Here is a 26,531-nt window from a genome sequence, read left to right as displayed (position 1 = left end):
AGAGAAAACATGCATCACATCAGAATAACAAACTTAAAATATTTAGTTTAATGGCAAATGTATCTAAACTTAAAAAAAAAAAAAAAAACCCACCTCACAGACATTGAGCTGTGCGACCCCTGTCCCATCTCTATCCAGCTCTTTAAAAGCCTCTGTTGGATAAAACACATTCAATGAGAAATGTTAGGGGAATGTTAATCGCTAAGTGTCTGAGACATCATAATATGAATGTCTTACTGAACATCGCTTCCAGTTTGACCAGGCAACATACGAAGTTGTCAAAATCAATCATCTCTCCCTCTGAATATCGCGCCACCAGCATCTGATGCAGCTTGTTGTTGAGCTTAAACCCTGCAAACGAAAGAAATGGTTTGCACATACATACAGATCAAACACAACATTGAGATCTTCTTATTATTACCAGCTGCTTCCAAAGCCAGACGCATCTCGTACGAGCTCATGGTGCCAGACTTATCCAGATCAAACTGTCTGTAAATTCCCTGCAACCGACACGTGTTTATTAGTTGATAGCACTACCCAGAATCCTTCGGTATCATTTAAGCCTCAGTAAACTGCTCCCAGCCACTTCCTGACTTTATTCCAAAGGATCTGAAACTCCACGAGTCCCAGTCGCGCGCTGCCATCTTTCTGTGTCACATCAGTTAAGCTTTTACGATATAAACTAGATTTTTAGAAAGTAAAAGTAAGTGGTGCAATGCAAGGCACTTGCGAATGTGAACAATGTTAAGATGATGTAAGGATACATCCATCAGGTTGACCATACATCTGCACGACTCCCTACCGAAGCCGTCTGTTTTAAGATCGCTGTCTGGAGAACACAAAACAGCAGGATATTTATATATAGACACGGATCGAATTTGAGTGAGCATGTGAAAATATCTAATGCTTACGTTTGCAGACCACTCGGTTCAAAATGGTTTGTAACTCATGAACGGATATCTCCATGTCCTGCATAAAAGAAAGATTAGATCAGGTTTGATCTGATGCACACTGTGATGCTTTATTATTAGCACCAAACCAACGTAGACAGATACACACCTCACCGGAGAGCTGAGCGAACATTCTTTTAAAAGACTCATCAATGTCTGCTTCGGAGATCTCCTCCTAATCCACAAATTCAAATATGTACATGTTAGACAGACAGACAGATATATGCAGAGTTTGTGGGGGCAGGGGGGGCACTGCCCCCCCAAAACCAGAGCCAATTATAATTTTGTCTAATCTTTATCTATTTTATAATAGTAATTATTTCTCTAATCTTAATATTTAAATAGGTAGACTGTGAAGCGTAAGGTAAATACTTTTAATTCTTTAAATCCATGAAGCTTTTTCGCTAATTTCCAATTATTGCAGTACACTGCAAAAAATGACTTTCTTATTTAGTATTTTTGTCTTGTTTTCAGTAAAAATACCTACAATTCTTAAATTAAGATGTATTGTCTTGATGAGCAAAATGACCTAGGAAAATAAGTCTAGTTTTTAGGCAAAAAATATCAAATTTAAGCGAATTTGTGCTTAAAACAAGCAACAACAAAAAATCTGCCAATGGAATAAGAAATTTTCTTAAACCAAGTGTTTTTGAAAAAAGTAAACTTACTTCAAGAAAACATTTCTTATTCCATTGGCAGATTTCTTTGCTTGTTTTAAGCACTAATTTACTAAGTATTTTTTTGCTTGTTTTATGCACAAAATCATTTAAATTTGATATTTTTGTTCTATAAACTAGACTTATTTTCCTGGGTAATTTTTTTGTTGTTACTTGTTTTATGCACAAAATCATTTAAATTTGATATTTTTGGTCTATAAACTAGACTTATTTTCCTGGGTAATTTTTTTGTTGTTGCTTGTTTTATGCACAAAATCATTTAAATTTGATATTTTTGTTCTATAAACTAGACTTATTTTCTTGGGTCATTTTGCTCATCAAGAAAATGCATCTTAATTTAAGATTTTTTTGATATTTTCACTGAAAACAAGACAAAAATACTAAGTAAGAAAGTCATTTTTGTAGTGTACACCCCAACTCGAAACCACGCCTATGTAGATAGATAGATGTGTACATAAACTCCTTACTTCATCTTCCAGGTTAAATGAAATTTCATCATCCATCTCTCTAAAATAAAAAACAAAAGTAAAGTATGAATTAGTTTTTGTCTATACAAAGTAACGTTCTGCACAAGCTATAATCCTTGGCGGACAGTGGTATAAATATTTTGTTTTTGTATTAGTTTCAATATTGTTTTATGTGAGGTGTGTATGCCGTGTGACTCACTGTGTTTCGGTGGCTTTCTCCGTGAAGACTCGGAGAACAAAGTCGGCCTCTTTGCTGGGCTCAAAGGTGGACGGGACGATGAGGTACTCGCCCGGAGGCAACTTCAGTCTTGCGCTGACCTCACGAAGGTTTATGAAACTCTGTGAACGTCCGCACGAGGACTGTCGCAGGAAAAAGTCCTTCTTGAGGTGAACGCTCTGAGCGCCTTGATACTAAAAAACAAATATAATTAAGTTAGAGTTTGTAATATTGCAGTGTGTATATTTTAAACAATGGAAAAAAATGAATTTCTTACTTAGTATTTTTGTCTTGTTTTCAGTACAAATATTGAATTTTTTTTATATCAAGATGTATTTTCATGATGAGCAAAATTACATAAAAATTAGTTTTTAAACAAAAAATATACAATTTAAGTGAATATGTGCTTAAAACAAGCAAGAACTTCTGCCAATGGGGTGAGAAAAAAAATCTTGAAATTTCAAGTTAACTTTTTTCGTAAACACTTAATTCAAGAAAAACTTTCTCACCCCATTGGCAGATATTTTTGCTTGTTTTAAGCACAAATTTACTTAAATTTAAAATTTTTACTAAAACTTATTTTCTTAAGTCATTTTGCTCATCAAGAAAAAGCATCTTAATTCAAAAAAATTGATATATTTGTACTGAAAACAAGACAAACATACTAAATAAAAAAGTCATTTTTTGCAGTGAACAGGTGTAGTTGCACTGCGTAAAATTGCCTTCTTACTTGGTATTTTTGTTTTTTGTACAAATATCTATACATTTTTAAATCAAGATGCATTTTCTTAATGAGCAAAATTACCTAAAAAAGAAGTCTACTTTTTAGACAAAAAATATAAAATTTAAATTTAAAACAAGCAAAGAAAAAAAATCTGCCGATGGGGTACACTGCAAAAAATTATTTTCAAGAAAAAAATTCTTAGTATTTTTGTCTTGTTTCAGTAAAAATATCATAAAAATTCTTAAATTAAGATGCTTTTTCTTGATGAGCAAAACAACCCAAGAAAATAAGTTTAGTTTTTAGACCAAAAATATCAAATTTAAGTAATTTTGTGCATAAAACAAGCAAAAAAATATCTGCCAATGGGGTAAGCTAATTTTTCTTGAATCTTTCTTGAATTTAATGTTTAAGAAAAATGTTTAAGATTTTTTTGCTTGTTTTATGCACAAAATGACTTAAATTTTATATTTTAATATTGATATTTGATATAAAAACTAGACTTATTTTGCTCATCAAGAAAAAGCATATTAAATTTAAGAATTTTTAGATATTTTTACTGAAAACAAGACAAAAATACTAAGAATTGTTTTTCTTGAAAATATTTTTTTGCAGTGTAAGTCTTTTTTATGCACAAATTCACTTAAATTTGATATTTTTGTCTAAAAACTAGACTTATTTTTGTTGGTCATTTTGATCATCAAGAAAATGCATCTTGATTTAAGAATTTTTAGATATTAAAAACAAGACAAAAAAATCTTAGTATTTTTGTTTTCAGTAAAAATGTCATAAAAATTCTTAAATTAAGATGCTTTTTCTTGATGAACAAAACGACCCAAGAAAATAAGTCTAGTTTTTAGACTAAAAATATTACATTTAAGTGATTTTGTGCATAAAACAAGCAAAAAAATCAGCCAATGGGGTAAGCAAAAATCTTGAACATTTTTCTTAAACACTAAATTCAAGAAAAATTTGCTCATCAAGAAAAAGCATCTTAATTTGAGAATTTTTAGATATTTTTACTGAAAACAAGACAAAAATACTTTTTTTCTTGAAAATAATTTTTTGCAGTGTAAGTAAGAAAGTCATTTTTTGCAGTGTGTCTATGGATATTAAGCTGGGATAAGAGTATATTTATACGACACAAAAAAGTTGCTTACCTCTTCCGGGACCTACAGAAAAGAAATAAAAAAATAATCACAAATTTAGTACAAAAAGCAATATTTAACAAAGCCATATGTGACATCTGTGACTTTATCCTTTGACCTTATATAAAGCAAAGCCGATGGTGTGCATGTCCTGTCCCTGTTTGCGATAACGCCGTCTGTCCTTCTGCATCAGTGCCACCAGGAAGCTGCAGGCAACCTCTTCATCCTCAGGATCATCATCTTCCTCAAGGAGGGTGATCTTATACTGCGGGTTTATCCAGAATGTATCTGTCATGAAACACAAACAGGGTTAGCATTACTTCAGGTTTGGGATAGGATTAGGTTCCCTTTCAGTCGGTCACTACGACGTCACGTCGTGACCGACGAATTGGGAACTCGCTTAGAGAGACCAATCTGCTTCGAATACTACTAAAACGCCAATGAACTTGGCATTGAGATATTTGCATAATGCTGGCGCCGCCCCGCCAGGTGCGTATATAAGCCCCAGGTGCAAATATAGAAATCAGCTTTTTATCGCTTCGAAAGCCGGCAGTATCTGCTACTGAGAAGCTACTTTCTGCTCTTCTGGGAACGGTTGCTGAAGTTGATTGACAAGCAGTACTAACACAGCGGACGCTCGCAGTATTCCACTGCTCTGCATATTTTTTGTTTTGAGTTTAGTGTGTGCGTTGCCTCTCCCTGTGCGCATCATCAGCTGAGCACCAAAAGAGTGATTTCCCTAAAGAGTGATACGTGAGAGCTCTGTGTCTTTTTAAAGACAGCCACTCTCTCGTATATTCGGAGATCAGCGTCCTTTTCAGGATAGCTTTTCCTCCGTGCGATCTTGGGTGCGAGAAGTACAGGGATTCCAGTGACGGTCACGAGCGCTGTCTTTGTGCTTGCGCATCGAGCACTCCGAGGCTGCGCTCGTGGAGAGCTTTTGTTCTCTCTGTGAGAGCATAACTCTCTTGGATTGCGGAGCCGACTGTCGTTTCTATGGGAACGACGTCCGCGCCTTTGCAGTGCTGAACGCCGCCATGGTGCGGCTGTCAAGCGCTCGCAGGACGCTCTTCGCATCACTACGCCGAGTAGGACGGAGGATGCGTCCTTCACCTACCGGCCTTCTCATCCTCAGCCGGTTGAGGCTCCGGTGGAGACTGCAGAGTCGTGTTCTGCGATTTCTGCCGAATCCATTGGACCTCCTTCTGGTCCCGTCACTTCTGCAGCATCAGAGGGGTGTCCGTTTTTTCCCTCCGAGGCGGAGTCATCCCGGAGATGGCGGCCGTGCCCGCTCGAGCGGCGGAAGCGGTAGAGTTGGAGGGGTTAACCCCTCTCCGCCCGAACCGTTCCGCCCACATGATTGGTACTTCGGAGCTGCCCGGGCCTCTACGGTCCTCACCTCCTGTGCCTGCCTTTCCCGACGGCACGAAGAGCTGACGTGATTTGCGGCCGTCTCGGCCGTTCAGCTTTCACCCCTCACCTCCCTCACCAACGGAGCCGCTAAGGGGGGGATCCCTTCAGTGGAGCGGGGGGTTGCGATGCAGCTGCGTTCCTGGAGGGACCACCCAACCCTTCCCTCCCGTGTTTGTATAGACAGTCGTCCGGTTACGGGCGCTGCCCATCAGGCATGCGGAGACGCGGCTTCAGCCCTGCACGCAATAACGTTACTGCAGGTTCACCAAGCAAAGGCTTTAGAAATTTACGAGGGAAGCCGCGACCTTCAGTCGTGCGATGTCCACCACAGTGTTCAAGATCGCCACCTTTGGCTATGTCTGGCTTACATGACGGACGCAGACGAGAACAACTTCTTGAATGCTCCTGTCTCACAGACCGGCCTCTTCGGCGAGCCCGTGGAGTCGTACAGCTCCGCTGCGCAGACTGAGGCGATCTCCTAGGTCATGCCCCGGCGAAAGAGAGCTGCCCTTGGTCCACCACGCCGGCTCCTCAGTCTGCCTCTCGCCGTCGGCGTCCTGCGGCGGCCACCTCTGTTCCCCTCCTCGGACCCCATCTTGGCAGCGCATGGGAACCGGTCGTCAGCAGCTCGCCCCGCCCGCTTAGCCGCTTCCCGTGAAAATCAGGAGTTTAAGTGGCCAGTAACGGGCGACCTGGATTGGCAGAGGATCACTCTTCAGGAGACGGTGATTCGCTCCTTCCCCCGGTAGAGGGTCGGGTGGAAAATTCTTGGTTTGCATCTGTTCCACCGGCTGTCCAGCCGGTACCCACTTAACCACACATAAGAGTGCATTCCTCTTCCCTCTCCAGGTCTCCAGAGGATCGAGAGAGCCGTGAGCGGGCACACCAGCTCACCCTACCTCTCCTCTATCGCCAGCGGGTGTTTTTACGGAGTCTGCGCTCTCCGCGCAGGAGACCAGACGACCGTCACCCTCAGCGGGCTCAGGTCAGTGTCACACACACACATACTGTAGATGTTTATGCTGTCACAGCAGACGCACCGGCAGTTTCACCTGTCTCGCTTCGCTGCCCCACCGCGGGTACTTCGGTAGTGTCGTTAATTCTCCTCGTACGGTCCCTGGATGCTTCGCTTCAGTTCCCAGCCCGTCTCGTTGAGTTTTACGCACTGTCCGCCTCGGTTACGAAATACAATTACCGGCACTCCCCCAAATTCTACGGGCATTCGTTTCACTATAGTGAAAGCGTCCGATGCACATGTACTGCGTGCAAAAGTCGATGTCCTGCTGGCGAAGGACATTTCGAGCCGGTCCCTCTTACCGAGAATGATGATAAGGTTTTTCCAGCCTTATCTCATATTACCCAAAATACGCGGTGGGTTACGACCGATTTATTTACGCATCGGCTCTACAAATGTATCCTTTAGGATGATACGCCGAGGCTCGTATTTCAATGTTCAGATCGGTTTGCAGCCTTAGACCTGTAGACGTGTACTTTATGTGCCCATCTCCCCTCGCCTTAGACCGTTTTTCGCTCTGCGTTTGTGGGGTGGGCATATTAATACTAAGTACACCATTCGAGCTGTCTCTCTCTCCCCGTGTCTCCAGGAAAGTGCTAGTCACGGCATTAAAGTCTCCGAGAGAGAGAGCGTTGTTCGCATTCTGCTTATATTTATGTCAACTATAATGGCTCGTTCTTGGCAGACGTGCGCGAACACAGAGATTTAATGCTTCAGCATCTCGCTCGTTTTAGTCATCAGGTCAGCTGGGAAAAGAGCAACTTTGCCCCGTGCAGAGGATCCTTTTCTCAGTATGGAAATAGACTCGGTCGATTTATTGGCGTGTTTTACAAGAGTGCGCAACCAGTCAGTTCTGACTTGCCTCGGTTTAATTCGAGGGAAGTACGCGGTCTCTCTGAAACAATTTCAGAAGCTCATGGAAATATGACAGCATGCTGCGGCTGTGACACTGCTCGAGCTGCTTCATATGAGACCGCTTCAGCATTGGTTTTACGATCGAGTCTCGAGGAGAGCGTGGCGCAACGGCATACACTGTGTAACCATTACACCTGCGTGTCATTTCAATTTTACCCCGTGGCAGACCCAGCATTTCTTATAGCAAGATATGCCCCTGAGTCGGGTCTCCTGGCATTCTGTGGCACATACGATGCCCCCAGCACGGGATGAGCAGCCACGTATGACGGGCTTGCAGTCTCAGGGGTGTGCATAGCACCCCAACTGCCGCGAGCGGTGCGCTGTATATCTCGGACTTGTACGCTCCGCTATGGAGATGCGAGGGAAGGATGTATTAGCCGACACCGACGTCATTGCGACTGTTGCGTTATTTACAGTTAAGGCGGTTTTTGCGCTCTCGTCACCTGTCGCATCTCGCTCGTCATCTCCTCCATTGGAGTCAGAAGCATCTGAGGTCCCTTCGTGCCATTTACATCCCGGGTACGCTCAATACAGCGGCAGACGCGCTTTCCCGAGCTGCGCGCACCGGCGAATGGCGACTCCACCCCCAGACAGTTCAGCTAATTTGGAAGAAGTTCGGTCGTGCGCAGATATATCTATTTGCGTCGCCGGACGATACCCACTGTCGCCTGTTTTATTCACTAACCGAGGGCAGCCTCGGCGTGGATGCGTTGGCACACAGCTGGCCGCGGGGGACGCGCAAATACGCATTCACTCCAGTGAGCTTAATCGCACAGACACTGTGCAAAGTCAGGCAGGACGAGGAGAGCCTTTTATTAGTCGCCCCGTACTGGACGACCAGGAATTGGTTTTCAGAGTTAATGCTCCTCGCGACAGCCCCTCCCTGGCGAATTCCCCGGAGGAAGGACTTTCTTTCTCAAGGAAGGGGCACATTATGGCACCCGCGCCCCGACCTGTGGGATTTCCATGTATGGTCGTTGAGTGCGCGCAAGGTTTAGGTGATTTATCGCAAGCGGTATCTAACACCATCGACGCGGTTCGAGCACCGTCCACAAGACGGGCTTACGCGCTTAAATGAAACCCTTTTCGTCACCTGGTGCTCTTCGCAACGCGAGGACCCCAGAGAATGCTTAACATTGTGTTTTTATATATCTTCAACATAGGTTAGATGGTAGGCTGTCACCCTCCACCATTAAAGTTGATATCGCCGCTATTCTGCTCATCACTCACTTATTAACGGCAGATCAGTTGGCCAGCATGATTTGGTTATTAGATTTTAAGAGGCGCTCGCAGGCTAAACCCCTCGCGCCCTCCCTCTTTCCTCCTGAGACCTGTCCATGGTGCTGAAGCCCTACTACAGGTTCCGCGTTCGAGCCTTTGCAGTCTGCGAGTCTGAAGTTTTTGTCAATGAAAACTCTGACCCTGCTAGCATTGGTCTCCGTGAAGAGAGTAAGGAATTTACATGCATTCTCTGTTGACATTTCGTGCCTTCAGTTTGGTCCTGCTGTCTCACTGAGACCCAGACCAGGCTACGTGCCCAAAGTTCCCACCACTCCCTTCAGAGATAAGGTGGTGAGCTTGCAAGCGCTGCCCCCCGGAGGAGGGCAGACCCAACCATGGCTTTATTATGCCCCGTACGAGCGTTACGCATCTACGTGGATCGCACACAAAGCCTCAGGACCTCAGACCAGCTCTTTGTTTGTTATGGTGGTCAGCAGAGAGGGAAAGCTGTCACTAAGCAGAGGATGTCTCATTGGATAGTTGATACTATCGCCCTTGCTTATAATCTGCAGGGCATTCCTTGTCCATTTAATTGAGAGTTCACTCTACTAGAAGTGTTGCCTCATTTTGGGCATTCGCTCGTGGTTCCTCGCTAACAGACATCTGCAGAGCTGCTGGTTGGGCGACACCTAATACGTTCACTTGATTTTACAGTGTTCGTGTCGAGCCTGTCTCCTCTCGTGTTCTTTCCTCGTTAGGGGAAGCACAGAGAACAGGCTCGCAGGTCGGCTTGCAGCCTCCGACTGCTGCTCCAAACTGAGCTCAGTATGGAAGGCCATCGAGGCAAAAACGCGTAATAATTTGTTTTGCCTTCCTCCGCTGCCTTGGCAGCCTGATGTTGCGGAGCATCTGCTGCCAGCCTTTCACTAGCTGCATCCTCGCGAACCTGTGTTTGGCTCGGGCATCCACATTGCGTCCCACCGGGTTCCTTTGTGAGTATTTTTCCGTGGGGTTAATCCTACTAGCCCACGTTTCCCTCAGCAGAGCACTGCTTTGCTTACACAGCCACGGCTGTCATTTATACCTCAACTACGGTTGACTTCGCCCACCAATAGCCCTTAACGGGGCGGTGGCTTCCGCAGCGTTCCTATCCCGCTCATATAGGGCGCTTCCCAGTCGCTGGCACTATTGTGGGGTTAAAGGAACATCTAGTGCCCGGCCTTCTGCCTTAAAACCTAATTCTCCTTATCCTTAAGTGGAACCGGAGGGCTTTACGCAGACACTGGAAGAGGTCAGCCCTCAGTGGCGTTTTGGTAGGGATTCCCAATTCGTCGGTCACGACGTGACGTCGTAGTGACCGACTGAAAGGGAACGTCTCGGTTACGTATGTAACCCTCGTTCCCTGAAGGAGGGAACGGAGACGTCACGTCCCGTCGCCACAGGGCTGCTCCCTGCTGTTTATCGGCCGGTCACACTTTCCGGCTTTCTCAGCGAAAAAGAAGCTGATTTCTATATTTGCACCTGGGGCTTATATACGCACCTGGCGGGGCGGCGCCAGCATTATGCAAATATCTCAATGCCAAGTTCATTGGCGTTTTAGTAGTATTCGAAGCAGATTGGTCTCTCTAAGCGAGTTCCCAATTCGTCGGTCACGACGTGACGTCTCCGTTCCCTCCTTCAGGGAACGAGGGTTACATACGTAACCGAGACGTTTATTATGTACAGTATTCTTACTTGGATGGTTCCTGCAGCCGCCTGCCGTACTCCCTTTTCTCCAACTGCCGGTGAACTTAATCGTGTTCCAAAAACTCTGAGCATCTTCGCACAGAGCGTCCGCTGTCAGGTTACAGATTTCAAGCCGAGAAAACTGACGCTTAAACTCCTGAAAAGACATCCTGGACGAAAGCGAAGATTTGATGTGAATAGATACAGTAAAGAAAGTCTACACAGCAAATCAGATAGATGGTGGAGATTTACCAGAACTCGCCATCCTCCATGTGGTTGTTCATTTCTTCTCTATCAGCAGCGTCAATCCCGTTCCACTCTGATGAACTATTTAAAGCAAAATAAAGCATGTTTAATACCATTATATTCATATTTAATGCTGATAGTTAATTAAAGGCAGAGTCCACGATGTTTGAAAGCCAATGTTGATATTTGAAATCACCTAAACAAACACGCCCCTACCCCAATAGAATCTGGACCTTCTGTTGATAGACCCGCCCCACACATACGCAACCCGGCAAGGATGTCGGTTAGTAGACACGCTCCTTACTGCTGATTGGCTATAAGTGTGTTTTGGTAGTCAGCCGTTCTCCTTTTCAAAGCGTTTTTTAAAACATCGTGGACTCCGCCTTTAACTAATTCCCTGCCAGCCTTTTTTGTGATTTTCAAAAGTTTCACAAAATGCCTTCAAGGAAAATTTTCTTCTATAAATATATAAACATACAAATATATCAAATGAAAGAACAAACCATATGCTTTCAAACAAACAAAACAAGAAAAAAAAAACGATTTGTTGGGTAGGTTTCTTCAAAAATACCAAAGTTTGAGCAAAAAGCTGAGATAATTGCACCTTTGTAAAGGAATTTTGTTAGAGATCAGATTTAGAACGATTACCAAAATATACACTGGAAAAAATGATTTTCAAGAAAAAAAACTTAGTATTTTGGTCTTGTTTTCAGTAGAAATATCAAAAAATTCTTAAATTAAGATGCTTTATCTTGATGAGCAAAATGACCCAAGAAAATAAGTCTAGTTTTTAGACCAAAAATATCAATTTTGTGCATAAAACAAGCAAAAAAATCTGCCAATGGGGTAAGCAAAAAATCTTGAAAATTTTTCTTAAACACTAATTTCACTTAATTGACGAGATAACTTGTCAATGGAGGGGAAAGAGTTAAAGGTCCACCGTGTAGATTTTAGCGACATCTAATGGTGAGATTGTGAATTGCAGCCAACTGCTCAGTCCAAAACTCACGCCCACCTTTTCGAAACGCATAGTGAAGCTACGGTAGACACCACAGGACAAACATGTCATCATCTGAGACAACATAGGGCTAAAATGCACTCTATAGACAGTTTAATCGGACGCAAGTGCGGTTTTAGTTCAAAAACATGAACTAAAACTTGAAATAAAATAGCAATATTAAGCAAAAATAAACTAATAAATTAACTAAAAAAATGACAAATGCTCACAGGAAAATGATGCTCACAAATGCTCACAACTAAACTTAACATTAAAACTAAAAAAAAAAAAATGCTAATTTAAAATATAGCTGCTAGCAGACTCTGCTCATACATTAGCGTATCAAATCTGGTAAAAAAATCTGTTTTCGTTGCAGAATTAAAATAAAATAACTAAATAACACAAAAATTGAAGGCTTTTTAAAAAAAATGTCGGCCAGTTCTGATGGAAATTTTAACGTAACGTCAATAGAGTTTTTTGTTCAGAAGCTAATGTATGTTCTTCCGCTGGTGGTTTCGAGTCGATCGGAACAACGCTCGTGGAGATATTCGCGTGTGTTTTTAAGCGCTATTTATCTGCGCAGGACAAACCGTAAGGTGAAAACTGGCATTTTGCTGTTGTTGGACTCGGCAACGATTCAGGACTCGTCGACCGAGGCCAAAGGTATAGGTATGAAAAACATTCATCTGACCACTAGGTGGCGCTGCAACAGAACTGTGGTGAAGATACAGCCTCAAATCCATTTTTTTGCACTCTACGTAAAATTTGAATCAACACAAGTACTAGACGCTACATACCGATGTTTACGCAAATTTGACAAAAGCTCTAGGATGAGTTCGAAAAAGTAGGTTTTACGAATAAATGCCGGAAAATTTGACATGACGGGAAATGACATCATAGGGTGCAATCGAAATTTCACGAGCCAAGGAATCAGAAGAAACAAGAATTTCTAGGATGTAAGGGTCAGCAGTTATAAGCAAAAACGTAAGTGCAACTTTGGACTGTTGGTCCAAATTTGCTGTGGGAACTATTTGGACTGTCCTCTATCAGTGTGCCAAATTTCATAACTTTCCTAAGTACGGTTCTATGGGCTGCCATAGAACGCAATGGCGGAAAAAAAAGAAATAATAATAATAATAAGAAAAAAACTAACGATTACAATAGGGGTCTTCGCCCATTCTGGGCTTGACCCTTAAATATTAATAAAATAATAAAAATAAATAAAAATAAATAATAATAATAATAAAATAATAATTTAAAACTAAAATAATAAGCATGTTGATATTATATCACTATAACCTGACTGGCACTGAATTGAACACTACGTAATTTGGATTTTGTTCATTCGGACTTACTTGTCACTCCAAGCTCCCGTCCATTCAACTTGTCCCCAAGGGTTCCGGATACGGATCAGCCTCTCTTTGTTACCACGGTAATTTACCTAAGAGACAAGAAAACATGATTTCTACTCCAAATAGTGAATGTTCAACATGTACAAATGCATATTAATTAAACATTAATTTAATGCATAAATGTTTAAAAGTGACAAGACTCGGTCCTGACCTCTCTGAGACCCGTGACAGAATATGCATGTCCCTTCACCAGCTTCTTAAAAGTCACAGCCTCCATGTCCAAAGCATTGGTGATCTTAAAACACACACACAATCAAATTATCCAATAAAATAAACCAGACAGCAAATGGTCCTTGAAGTCTATGCATGAATGTCGGGACATAAAATATATCACTTAAATTCATCGGATAAAAGCAATGTTGTGTTGCGTCTCCGGGCTTACATCGATAGAGCATCCCAACAGTGAACCTCTTTCCAAAGCTTTGCCGATGATGCGGTGCAAATCTTTGGGAGCACTACGCAGCTCGTACATCTCGGCAACTCCGCCCGTGAAGTCCTCGAAGCCTTCGGTGGTGGAACCGCCAGACAGAGCTTCGTACGAACCGTTCAGCCTATCCAAACAAACAGAAATACACCAACTCACCCTGTCATGGTCATAATACTCATATCTAAAAAAGAAAAGAGATAAAAGGAGAGTCTCAGCTTTGCATAAGCCTTCTCCAGTAGGGCGCTCCAGAATTCGTTTCCCTCTGCCGAGTGAACAAACAGCAGCTTTCCTTCCTTTGTAGGCAAGCGGTCATCGATCACAACGTCCATCCATTCGCCAAACTGCCAGAACTGTGCAACAAGCCAAGCATACATATAGTCGTATCCATATACTTTATATGAACTTTGCAGAAGTTAGTCAATGTGTGTTACCTGGAAGTGAAAGATGCCTGCGTAGTCATCTGTAAAGTTTTGCCCGTGAGGTACAACCCGGTGTAGCAGCCTGTCATTTAGGGTCAGGGATGCTATGGCAGCAAGCAGCCAACAGTCACCTGTCCAGAAATATAACTACAATATACTATATGTACATAACATTTGTTTGTTTTTTATTTGGTTTTAAACACCTGTTCCTGTAGCTAGCTGCTAAAGCATTGTGTTAGCAGCCCAAAGGTCATGAGTTCGATCCCCGGGAACACACATACTGATCAAATGTATACCTTGAATGCACTTTGGATAAAAGCATCGCCCAAATGCATAAATGTCACTATCACAAAAGTTAAGAGGCAATATGTCAACAATAGATAAATGATAAGTTGAATTTAGTGTTGCATGAGTGCATGCCCAAGTGCTTAGAGTCGAATCTAGAGACCAAAATAACAAACATCCACAACAATACAGCATTGTAGTTTTGGACCTTTTTTTTTAGTTGCCCACCAGCATTTTTTTGTGATTTTCACAAAAGTTTCACAAAATGCCTTCTAGAAAATTTTCTTCTAAAAATATATAAACATACAAATATATAAAATGAAAAAACAGACCCTCTGCTTTCAAACAAACATACCACGAAAAAAGTTTCATCCTATCTATATTTTTTTTCCTCTGCTTATAAACTCTTAAATATGGGTGTTTTTCTTTAAAAAAAAATTTTTTTCAGCAAAAAGCTGTAATTATTGCATTTTTGTGAAGGAATTTTGTTAGAGATCAGATTGAGAACGATTGGGTGATTCTCACGAAACCATTGAAACACCACGGCACTAATGATTTTAGCTTTAAAATGTGTAATATAGTAACATTAAAAAGCATCAGAATTAACACAATACTGTGTTCTACCTTGCACAATGTGTGATTTCAACATAAGAATTTATAATTGTAAATTTTCTCTCATTTTCTGCTGAAATTCTCATTACCGCAATGTGTCCGGCTGTGTTTGAACATGCGTTATGTTGTAATTTAATCAAATTAACACAAAAATATTAAGAAAAAAAATAAATGGATGTTTTGCTAGACTACTTTAGATGACAGAAAAAATATTAACTGAATATTCATGAAGAAAAATGAGGAAAATGATGTGTCCATGCCTGATGTTCTCATCCTCCGCAACACTTTTTGAGAACAGTTTAAGCACACATACAGAATTTTAATAAAGTTTGATTTTGAGTGACCAAGCACATGGACCAGTTACTTCAAGATGGCTACCAGGTAAGATCATTTTTTTACAGTTAATTTGAAATATTGTCTTGTCAGAATGCTTACACGACATTTTGATTATCATTACCGCAACAGATGCTTATTAAATGTTAATTTAATTAATAGAAGCATAATACTTTGATTTTAAATGCATGTGCAGAATCTCCAAATTATGTTCTTTCAGGTTTGTCATGTCATTTTGAAAATATGTCAGTGTTTTCTGACTGTTGCGGTAATGAGATTTTTTAGGACTAATTTTTTAAATTATGTTACAAAAAGTGTTAAATGATAAGTAAAAGTTTTTAAATTAATGTTCCCATTTACTCCAGACTTTGTTTTTCAATGTCTGGTGGGAAAAAAAGTAAATTTAAGCAATTTTTACATTTTCATGCTTGACATTTTTAAAACCAAGTTTTCGTGAGAATCACCCGATTATCAAAACATACACAGAGCTTAAAATTAGTAAATAACGTTTTGGGTTCAGTTTTTTTATAAATTGGGTAAGTGCACCATCTACTGGATAATCGCGGTATTGCAGATTAACATAAAAATTCTTCAGAAATACTTTTCGAATGCAAAAGTTTTCTCTTAATTAACCAGATAACTTGTCAATGGCGGAAAAAGAGTTAATTTTTACAATTATATTGTAAAAATTTAAAAATCGTTATTATTTAAGTAGTAATATATAGTTATTTTGCACCTCTAGTGGTCTCAAATCCGTTTTTTCGCACTCTACGTAAAATTTGAATTGACACAAATACTAGACGCTACATACCGATGTTTACGCAAATCGGACAAAAGCTCTAGGATGAGTTCGAAAAAGTAGGTTTTACGAATAATTCAAAATGCCGGAAAATTTGACATGACGGGAAATGACATCATAGGGTGCAATCGAATCGTCATGAGCCAAGGAATCAGAAGAAACAAGAATTAATATGCATAAATGTCACTATCACAAAAGTTAAGAGGCAATATGTCAACAATAGATAAATGATAAGTTGAATTTAGTGTTGCATGAGTGCATGCCCAAGTGCTCAGAGTCGAATCTAGAGACCAAAATAATAAACATCCACAACACTACAGCATTGTAGTTTTGGACCTTAACTCATTCCCCAATGCCTTTTTTTTAAGTTGCCCACCAGCATTTTTTGTGATTTTCACAAAAGTTTCACAAAATGCCTTCTAGAAAATTTTCTTCTAAAAATATATAAACATACAAATATATAAAATGAAAAAACAGACCCTCTGCTTTCTAACAAACATACCACGAAAAAAGTTTCATCCTATCTATATTTTTTTTCCTCTGCTTATAAACTCTTAAATATGGGTGTTTTTCTTTAAAAAAAAAAAAAAATTTCAGCAAAAAGCTGTAATTATTGCATTTTTGTGAAGGAATTTTGTTACAGATCAGATTCAGAACGATTATCAAAACATACACAGAGCTTAAAATTAGTAAATAACGTTTTGGGTTCAGTTTTTTTATAAATTGGGTAAGTGCACCATCTACTGGATAATCGCGGTATAGCAGATTAACATAAAAATTCTTCAGAAATACTTTTTTAATGCAAAAGTTTTCTCTTAATTAACCAGATAACTTGTCAATGGCGGAAAAAAGAGTTAATTTTTACAATTATATTGTAAAAATGTAAAAATCTTTATTATTTAAGTAGTAATATATAGTTATTTTGCACCTCTAGTGGTGCAAAAATTACGTATCTTAATTAACACATTGCATAAGCCCACATAAATAAACACTACGCTGTCAAAAAAGATCCTAATAAGTACCATTTAGGTACAGATATGTATACATTTGATACCTTTGGGATAATTTTGTATCTTTTAGGTACTAATGTGAACTCTTAGGGACGGTTTCCCGGACAGGGCTTATCCTAGTCCCAGACTAAAATGCATGTTCATTGCAAAAAAAAAGACTTTCTTAGTATTTTTATCTTGTTTCAGTAGAAATATCTACTAAAAAATTCTTAAATCAATATATATTTTCTTGAAGAGTAACATAAATCTAGGTTTTAGACAAAAATATACAATTAGAAAAAAATACGGCCTTATCAAATTTATAAAAAACTGTAGCAAAACATTATCTATTAATTTTACACTTCGTTTATGTTTTGAAAATCGGTCTGAATCTGATCTCTAACAAAATTCCTTCACAAAAATGCATTTATTTGTTTTAACCCATATTTAAGAGTGTATAAACAGAGAAAAAAATAAAGATGGATGAAACGGTTTTTTTCCCCATTTTGTTTGTTTGAAAGCAAATGGTTTGTTCTTTCATTTGATATATTTGTATGTTTATATATTTTTAGAAGAAAATTTTCCTGGAATGCTTTTGTGAAACTTGTGAAAATCACAAAAAAAATGCTGGCGGGCAACTTAAAAAAAAAAAGGCTGGTAGGGAATGAGTTAAGCACAAATTTCCTTTAAATTTTATATTTTTGGTCATAAACAAAATGCATCTTAATTTAAGAATTTGTAGATATTTGTACACAAAACAAGAGAAAAATACTAAGTAAGAAAGTCATTTTCGCTATGTTTGCACTGCAAAAAATTATTTTCAAGAAAAAAGAAAATTCTTAGTATTTTTGTCTTGTTTTCAGTAAAAATATGTAAAAATTCTTAAATTAAGATGCTTTTTCTTGTTGAGCAAACAACCAAACAAAATCAGTCTAGTTTTAGACCAAAAATATCAAATTTAAGTGATTTTGTGCTCAAAACAAGCAAAAAAAATTATAAATTCTTAAACACTAAATTCAAGACAAATTTAAGAAAAATGTGCGTACACCGTAAGATTTCTTTGCTTGTTTTGAGCACAAAATCACTTAAATTTGATATTTTTGGTCTAAACACTAAACTTAATTTCTTGGGTCATTTTGCTCATCAAGAAAAAGCATCTTAATTTAAGAATTTTTACATATTTTTACTGGAAAAAACACAAAAATACTAAGTAAAAAAAGTCTTTTTTTTTTGCAGTGTTCTTTTTAAAAAGATACTGCCCCAGTACACTGAAAAAAATGATTCATTGAATTTAATCAAATTTTTTAAGGTAAGTGGTTGCAATCAATTTATTTAAGCTACATTTAAACAAAAAAGATTAGTAAAGTAAAATAAACTATAAAACTTTTGTTTAAATGTAGCTTAAATAAATTGATTGCAACCACTTACCTTTAAGAGGAATGGATTAAATTCAATGAATCATTTTTTTCAGTGTAACAACTTTCAGATATTTTAATCACAAGTTAAACAGTTTTGTAAGGTGAGCTACCGCACTGAGCCAGCAGGGGGAGACCTTCACCCACCACCATAGAAGGGAGGGGAATATGTACCGTATAGGTGTGTACATTAAGATAAGAGTACCTAATCATTGTACATTTTTTCATGATAAATCATCTTTTATCTCAAACAGCATTCTTTTCGAATCACAAATCTGTTTGTTGGCTGCGTTGGCTTGAACCACGCCATTAGTAACTGTGTGTTAACTAAAGAGTTAAATGTTGCTCTGAGTTGAGCTTCCTCATCCCACCCAATGTTTGCTGTACAAACTCATTTTGTTTGAGGGTGATGACTGTAGACCCACCCGCACAAACACACACAAGCATACTGTGGCAAGCGGCCAGCAATCCCAGGATTCTCTAATGTTAGACTGCATCTGTGCCATTGTGAGTCATGGCTCAGGCATCGCGTAAACCACTCCCCAGCATTCAGGAAATACACACATTCAAATCAAACCCACAACACACACTTCCTCTGAGAAAAAAAACACTGTATACAATCACAGTGGTGTAATGAAAGAGATTCACTTAGAATCCATTAGCGGTCAAAGCGTTTATAAAATCAAATGTTTATTTGTGTGATCTAATATAAGTCATACTTTTATGTTTTTATTATTATGTTTTGAAAAATTGTGACTGCTAATGATTACAATGGAAGACTTTCAAACAATTGTACATGTTAGTAGGTCCCAGTATATATATTTGAAAAACAAAAATAGTACATAGGAATAAATAGGTGAACTTGCACGTGTGACTAGTATAAAAAAATATTTTCAAGAAATTTTTTTGTCTTTTTTTCAGTAAAAATATCTAAAAAATATCTTAAATTAACATGCTTTTTGTTGGTGAGCAAAATACCAAGAAAATTGAATTGAATTTTTCTTGAATTTAGTGTTTAAGAAAAAAAATTAAGATTTTTTTGCTTGTACACTGCAAAAAATTATTTTCAAGAAAAAAAATCTTAGTATTTTTCTCTTGTTTTAAGTAAAAAATATCTAAAAATTCTTAAATTAAGATTTAAGCTTTTTATTGATGAGCAAAACGACCCAAGAAAAGAGGTCTAGATTTTAGACAGAAAATATCAAATTTAAGTGATTTTGTGCATAAAACAAGCAAAAAAACTGTCAATGGGGTAAGCTAATTTTTAATAACTTTTTCTTTAATTTAGTGTTTAAGAAATTTTTTAAAGATTTACCCCATTGGCAGATTTTTTTGCTCATTTTAAGCACAAATTCACTTAAATTTTATATATTTTTTGTCTTAAAACTAGACTTATTTTCCTAGGTCATTTTGCTCATCAAGAAAATACATCTTAAATTAGGAATTTTTAGATATTTTTTTACTAAAAACAAGATAAAAATACTAAGTAGGAAAGTCATTTTTTTGCAGTGTAAATGTTCACCTTGTTTGATAAAATAATGTTTTTAATAAAACATCTGTATCTTTATATTTTTTACAATGCACTAGAGTCTTCAACCAGCATTAAAAGTAACCTGTAATTTCATGTTTCAAACAGAGGTGGCGATAGAGAGCCAACAGTTACGACTGCAGCTTTTACGATATAACATTACATTGAAAATTTGATTTAGGGGACGCTTACACAACAACGTTTTCAATTGGTAAAGCTTTTGTGTGGTTTGGCTGTTCGTTTACACGACAACATCGTTTTGGTGTCCAAAGTGCAAGTTTTTGATAACAAGACCTTGTTGTCTATGTGTACATTATGTAAACGTGAATCAGTGATAAAGATGATGTCGTCCAAATGTGTTAATTCAATCTATGGTCAAGCGCGTGTTTAATCATCAAAACAAATGCGGCTTTCGGGACTGTGTTTGTGCTGGTCAAGATACTGAGTTTATTAAAAAGCACCAATGGTCCGATTCATGATTTTAAATTTCCTTTGGTGTAAGTGTGTATTAGTACATGTTAACGATATGCAAAAGGTACAAACCCCAAAGAAAACGATGACGCGAGTTATCTTCCCCAACGTAAATCTCTTTTCTTGGACTACAACACACATGGAACAGTTTACTTCCTGTGATTGGTGATGTTGTAACAACCGACATTATCATAATTCCTCCCGCTTGCACTCACAGCCTGTAAGTTAACTCCTATTAGCATTGCATTGTGACTGAATCTTTCAAACATGGTAAGGAGCGTCACTTTTCCAGACGTCAGAGGTATTCAGGCCAATCACAACGTACAGATTAGCTGGCCAATTCAATTCCGTGCGTTTCAGGAAGAGAGTGAAATCTGGAGCTACAAAAATGTGCGGTATGTGGAAAATCATGTGATTATTTAACCATAAATCACGCAAACACATTGTATTATACTAAATACACAAAATAACGTTGTTTTTTAGCAATGAAATAGGTGCTCTTTAACTAATTTTTGGGCTCTTTGTAGTTCAGGGTCACTTAAATAATCCTACCTCGTCGTCCATCTCAATTCTTGATTGTTTGTATTCATTGTTCTGTAAAAAAAATGCGTAAGCCGCACAGTGTTTCTTTACAAAGTAACATCGCCACCTACTGGCCTGGCACATGCAATACAGCGTATTATTTAGTTGTCTTCGCGGATCTGTGTAAATGTGGATCAATATATATGTGAGATTTAAAACAAAAACTACATTTACTACATTGTGTTAGGGCATACATGCCAAACCTCTTTTTTTACAGAGGTGTTCGTACAAATGTTACTGAAATGCCTGTTTCAAGTGTAGTCACATCCCAACACCCCCCAACATTACAACCAGTAGCAATACTGCTAGATAAACAGTTTTGCTTGGTATTAATCTATCATACAAACTGCAGTAAAGAGAGCGACTAAACTGACTGAAATTCCACACAATAACTTGTGCAAGCATGCACAAACATACACACCCAGACTGCTACAGTACCTGCACATACTCACCTAAAGCCCCCTGGCAAATATCTGTCCGTGTGGCCCCGCCCACGATAAACTGAGGGTTGTTTGACAGCTCCTGCAAATACAACAGAGCAACATCAAAGGACCACTTAAAGATTAGAAGTCTTGACCAAAGTGTGTCAAAGTATGCCACTTTGTCTGTCACCATGGGATACACAATAAAGCATTTAAAGGGGCTTGTCTACATTTTTTGTGTGAACACAGTCAGGTATAAGGTAGTGGATATTGTAAAACAGCATTTTTACATGTTTTTAAAATATTGTTTTCAATTTAGTTGTCAAGATTTGACGTTTCTGAAGTTTCTCAGATATAATTAATTACGCTTTAAAGGTGCTAAAGAATGCATTGGAAAAAGGGTTAAATTGTTCAATGATATCTACATTAAAGGTGCATGGCTTTATTAAGTGCAAAAATTATCTAAAGATAATAGGATTTGCCTTTAGAATGAAATGGTCTATTATTACCTTATTTGGAAGGGTCATGAATAATAATGTTGAGCTCTGCTCTGATTGGCTGTTTCACAGAGAAGCTCCTTCAGTAGCTCTGTGTGTGTGTAAACAGACCTTATGTTTGAGTCTGTATCAGACTAAGATACAGAATTTTGAGCAATAATCAATTGTTTGGAGATTGTTAATAGTTTCTGAGTGGTAAGTTTGTGTTTTTTTACTATGGACCTGTAAAACGTAACTTTTACGGAACTTCAGCCTAAACGTTAGCATGTACATTGCAAAAAATGATTTTCAAAAAAAAAAAAAACTTAATATTTTTGTCTTGTTTTCAGTAAAAATATTTAAAAATTCTTAAATTAAAATGCTTTTTCTTTATGAGCAAAACGACACAAGAAAATAAGTCTAGTTTTTAGACCAAAAATATCAAATTTAAGAGATTTTGTGCATAAAACAAGCAAAAAAAAAATCTGCCAATGACGTAAGCAAAAAATCTTGAACATTTTTCTTAAACACTAAATTCAAGAAAAATTTGCTTACCCCATTGGCAGATTTTTTTTGCTTGTTTTATTCACAAAATCACTTAAATTTTATATTTTTGGTCTAAAAAATAGACTTATTCTCTTATGTCATTTTGCTCATCAAGTAAAAGCATCTTAATTTAAGAATTTTTAGATATTTTTTCTGAAAACAAGACAAAAATACTAAGAATTTTTTTTCTTAAAAATCATTTTTTGCAATGCACAAGGTTTACATATAGGAAGGAGGAAACAATCATGTTTGAGGTTCACGATATGTCATTACCATGGACAGAACTCTAATTCAGTTTTACATTCTACGCCACCTTTAAGTTTGTTTTTTAGGGTTGCCAAATTTCTCCTTCAATGAGGTCGTTAGGAGGCGTTCCTAATTCCTTTCAGTAATGATGAAAGATGAATGACGTGAGCTCCACTGCTTTACTCACTGTTAGTCGCTCCCGATATCGCTCGTCATTTGCATAAACATTTGCATAAAGCTTGCATTAAAAATGAATAAGATTGTGTCGCTCTGCGTTGCTAGTCAGTGTACACCACCACGCAGCAAAAGAGTTAATGTAAGTTTATATCTAGCTTCTGCAGTTTCTTGATCCTGTTTATATTATTTTCTGTCATCTTTGTATTGTCATAGTAAATTAAAATGGTTAAAAATAATGTTCCCATTCTTGGATTAATGTTATCAGAACTTCCTTATCTATTATTGAAACAAGGTTTTGTAACTAACTGTTATAAAAAAAAAACAATTTAATCATTTTCACCAGATGTCACCTGACAATGCATTACACTGCAAAAAATGACTTTCTTACTTCGTATTTTTTTTATCTTATTTTCAGTACAAATATCTAAAAATTCTTAAATTAAGATGTATTTTCTTGATGAGCAAAATGTCCTAAGAACATACACTGCAAAAAAATGATTTTCAAGGAAAAAATTATTAGTATTATAAATATTTATTAGTATTATAAATATAAATATCTAAAAATTCTTAAATTAAGATGCTTTTTCTTGATGAGCAAAACGACCCAAGAAAATAAATCTAGTTTTTAGACCAAAAATATCAAATTTAAAGGTGCAGTGTGTAATTTTTAGAAGTATCTCTTTACATAAATGCTACATAATATACAAAACTATATTATCAGGGGTGTATAAAGACCTTTTCATAATGAACGTTATGTGTTTATTACCTTAGAACGAGACCTTTTAATCTACATACATAGAGGGTCCCCTTTCGCCATTTTGTACCGCCATTTTTTTACAGAAGCCCTTAACGGACAATTTTTTTTAGTAATTTGTTTCCGACGATGACATATTTGTGCGGTGGCGGCTACCGTAGCTTCTCTATGTGTTTCACGAGGGGTGAGCAGTTGACTAAGCCGTTGGTTGCAATTCACTAAAATTTACACACTGCACCTTTAAGTGATTTTGTGCATAAAACAAGCAAAAAAAATCTTTAACATTTTTCTCAAACACTAAATTCAAGAAAACTTACCCCATTGGTAGATTTTTTTGCTTGTTTTATGGACAAAATCATTTAAATTTGATATTTTTGGTCTAAAAACTAGACTTATTTTCTTGGGTCGTAATTATCTTAATTTAAGAATTTGTAGATATTTTTACTGAAAACAAGAAAATACTAAGAATTTTTTTCTTGATAATCATTTTTTGCATTGCAAGTCTAGTTGTTATACAGAAAATATACAATTTAAGTGAATGTGTGCTTAAAACAAGCAAAAATATCTGCCAATGAAATGAGAAAAATATCTTGAAATAAATGTACTTAATTCAAGAAAAACATTCTCCCCATTTGCAGATTTGTTTTGCTTGTTTTAACCACAAATTCACTTAAATTGTATCTTTTCTGTCTAAAAACTAGACTTATTTTTAAGGTAATTTTGCTCATAAAGATAATACATCTTGATTTAAGAAATTTTAGATATTTGTACTAAAAGCAAGATAAAAATACTATGTAAGAAAGTGATTTTTTTTTGCAATGTAGACATTATTTTTCCCACACACTTTAACTCATTAATCAGCCCTTCCACTAAACATTGCCCATGCTTTATAAAACAATAAAAAAGAAGGCAGGTCTATATTTGATCAAACATTAATCGTGATTCATGTATGACATGTTGATGAAGAGTACACTCACATTGGGTCTCATCCACTTCACACCGCGTGTTTTGGAGGAGTTTGGGGCAAGCTCTTTAAATCCCAATGACTGGGCTATGGCGGGGAAACAGGGGTCTTCAAACATTTTCCCACTCTCCACACATTCTCTCTTCAGTTCATCATAATCTTGGTTCAGGAACTTGAGTGCCTTCTCATTGGTACCCATCCCTTCTGCCAGCAGACGCTCCTTCTGAATACGCGACGACACCCCGCCAAACGAATACATGCTGTAGCCCACCAAAAACAGGCAGTAAAGTTATTTTATCAGATACTGTACCAAGGTGACTTAATCAAATAAAAGTGTTGAGCAATGTTAAAGGAGTGCTCCAGGTTCAATCCGAATTTAGCTCAATGCCATAATGGAAGTCTATATGGGCCAAGGCACTGTACCATGCTCAGTATTAAAATATAATCTTAGCTACAAGACTTAAATCTTATGGGGGGGTTCTCAGACATGGTTTAGATTAAGACATTTCTGGAATGCATCCTGAGACAAAACAATGGCACTGATATATTTTAAGATATGTCAATGCACGCTGATTTAATTTAGGACAACTTAAACAAGCACATTAGTCTCGGATTAGACCAATAGGTCTCAACATGAGAATAGTGTAATAAAATTGAAAATAAAATCTCTTTTTTATCTTTCCAAAAGAATTGGCCCTTTTGCTAAAATAATAATAATTGTAAATAATTTATAACATACACATTAAAAAAAAAATTAACCTCTGTGCTCACATATACTGTAGTTCAATTGGTAGCGGTAATGGATTCAAACCCAGGGGACACACATACTAATAAAATAATTATGTATACTTAGTAATGCACTGTAAGCTGCTTTAGATAAAATGCAAAAGGGTTAATATAAATTAAGCTATACTAGGTTGTTTTAAGAAAAAAGGCTGGGTTGTTTCGATCAATGGTTGGGTCAAATATGTACATTTTCTAAGGGGATTTTTTTTACCCTTTTTGACCTTAAACCAATAGGGTTGTAATGAAATCTTTCAACCCAAAATGTTTGGTTGTTTGCATTGTTGGTTCAAATATAAAAATGTTCTGGGTAAATTTACCCCAACGGCTAAGTTTGCCTCTTTTTGCTCAATCACCGGGTTGATTTTTAGAGTGCAATTATATATAATTATATAAAAGACATTTTTAAGATGTCAAATAAATCTTTGGTGTCCACAGAGTATGTATGTGAAGTTTTAGTTAAAAATATCATATAGATAATTTATTATAACATGTTAAAATTGTGACATTGTAGGTGTGAGCAAAAATGTGCCATTTTTGGGTGTGTCTTTTAAATGCAAATGAGCTGATCATGTGTTGTGGTTGGATAGTGCAGATAAAGGGGCGGTATTATCCCCTTCTGACATGACATGGGGAGCCAAATTTCAATTATCTATTTTTGCAGAGAATGGTTGACAAAAACTAAGTTACTGGATTGATCTTTTTTACAAGCACTGGGGACCCAATTATAGCACTTAAACATCAGATTTTCATGATATGTCCCCTTTAATACAAAACGTTCACATAACATAAATAGTATATAATATAACCAATAGTAATATTTTTCTTTGCCAGTTTCTTAACTGAGGGATGCATCTAAACACATTCTGTGCCAATTCAAATCATATCATAATAGATGATACTGTTGATAATGCTTAAAGGGATAGTTCACTTTAAAATGAAAATTCATCATTTACTCATCCTCATGTTGTTCTAAACCTGTATAAAAAAATTCTGATGAACACAAAAAATATTTTGAGTAATGATGGTAAACACACAGCAGTAAGTGACCAATGACTTCCATAGTAGGAAAAAAATATTTTGGAAGTATTGTGATAAATGACTAAGAAAATATTTTGATAAATAATGGTAAGAACACAGTTGACGGTACCCATTAAATTCCATCATATTTTTTATTCC

At 37.4% G+C, this 26,531-nt stretch overlaps 1 protein-coding gene across 2 annotated transcripts in view; it reads right to left on the bottom strand.

The window, feature by feature from the left end:
* Positions 1–26,531, bottom strand: part of capn1b (calpain 1, (mu/I) large subunit b) — a 29,031-nt gene that overhangs the window by 601 nt on the left and 1,899 nt on the right. For both annotated transcript variants that reach the window (XM_073862214.1, XM_073862215.1), the window contains 20 exons: positions 24,583–24,829; positions 21,437–21,506; positions 13,983–14,101; positions 13,761–13,901; positions 13,507–13,668; positions 13,276–13,359; positions 13,068–13,153; positions 10,722–10,796; positions 10,479–10,639; positions 4,299–4,468; positions 4,193–4,204; positions 2,294–2,505; positions 2,095–2,134; positions 1,060–1,125; positions 912–969; positions 765–829; positions 581–648; positions 422–501; positions 238–351; positions 94–152 (listed from right to left, as the gene is read on the bottom strand). In XM_073862214.1, coding sequence (XP_073718315.1) covers positions 94–152; positions 238–351; positions 422–501; positions 581–648; positions 765–829; positions 912–969; positions 1,060–1,125; positions 2,095–2,134; positions 2,294–2,505; positions 4,193–4,204; positions 4,299–4,468; positions 10,479–10,639; positions 10,722–10,796; positions 13,068–13,153; positions 13,276–13,359; positions 13,507–13,668; positions 13,761–13,901; positions 13,983–14,101; positions 21,437–21,506; positions 24,583–24,828 — 2,088 coding nt within the window. In that variant the 5' untranslated portion in view covers position 24,829. The remainder of the gene's footprint in view (positions 1–93; positions 153–237; positions 352–421; positions 502–580; positions 649–764; positions 830–911; positions 970–1,059; positions 1,126–2,094; positions 2,135–2,293; positions 2,506–4,192; positions 4,205–4,298; positions 4,469–10,478; positions 10,640–10,721; positions 10,797–13,067; positions 13,154–13,275; positions 13,360–13,506; positions 13,669–13,760; positions 13,902–13,982; positions 14,102–21,436; positions 21,507–24,582; positions 24,830–26,531) is intronic.

The sequence above is a fragment of the Misgurnus anguillicaudatus genome, chromosome 23 (assembly GCF_027580225.2).
Source record: "Misgurnus anguillicaudatus chromosome 23, ASM2758022v2, whole genome shotgun sequence".
Taxonomy (NCBI): Eukaryota; Metazoa; Chordata; class Actinopteri; order Cypriniformes; family Cobitidae; genus Misgurnus; species Misgurnus anguillicaudatus.
Note: the sequence above shows the minus strand (reverse complement) of the source record. Positions and strands in the feature narration are given on the sequence as shown.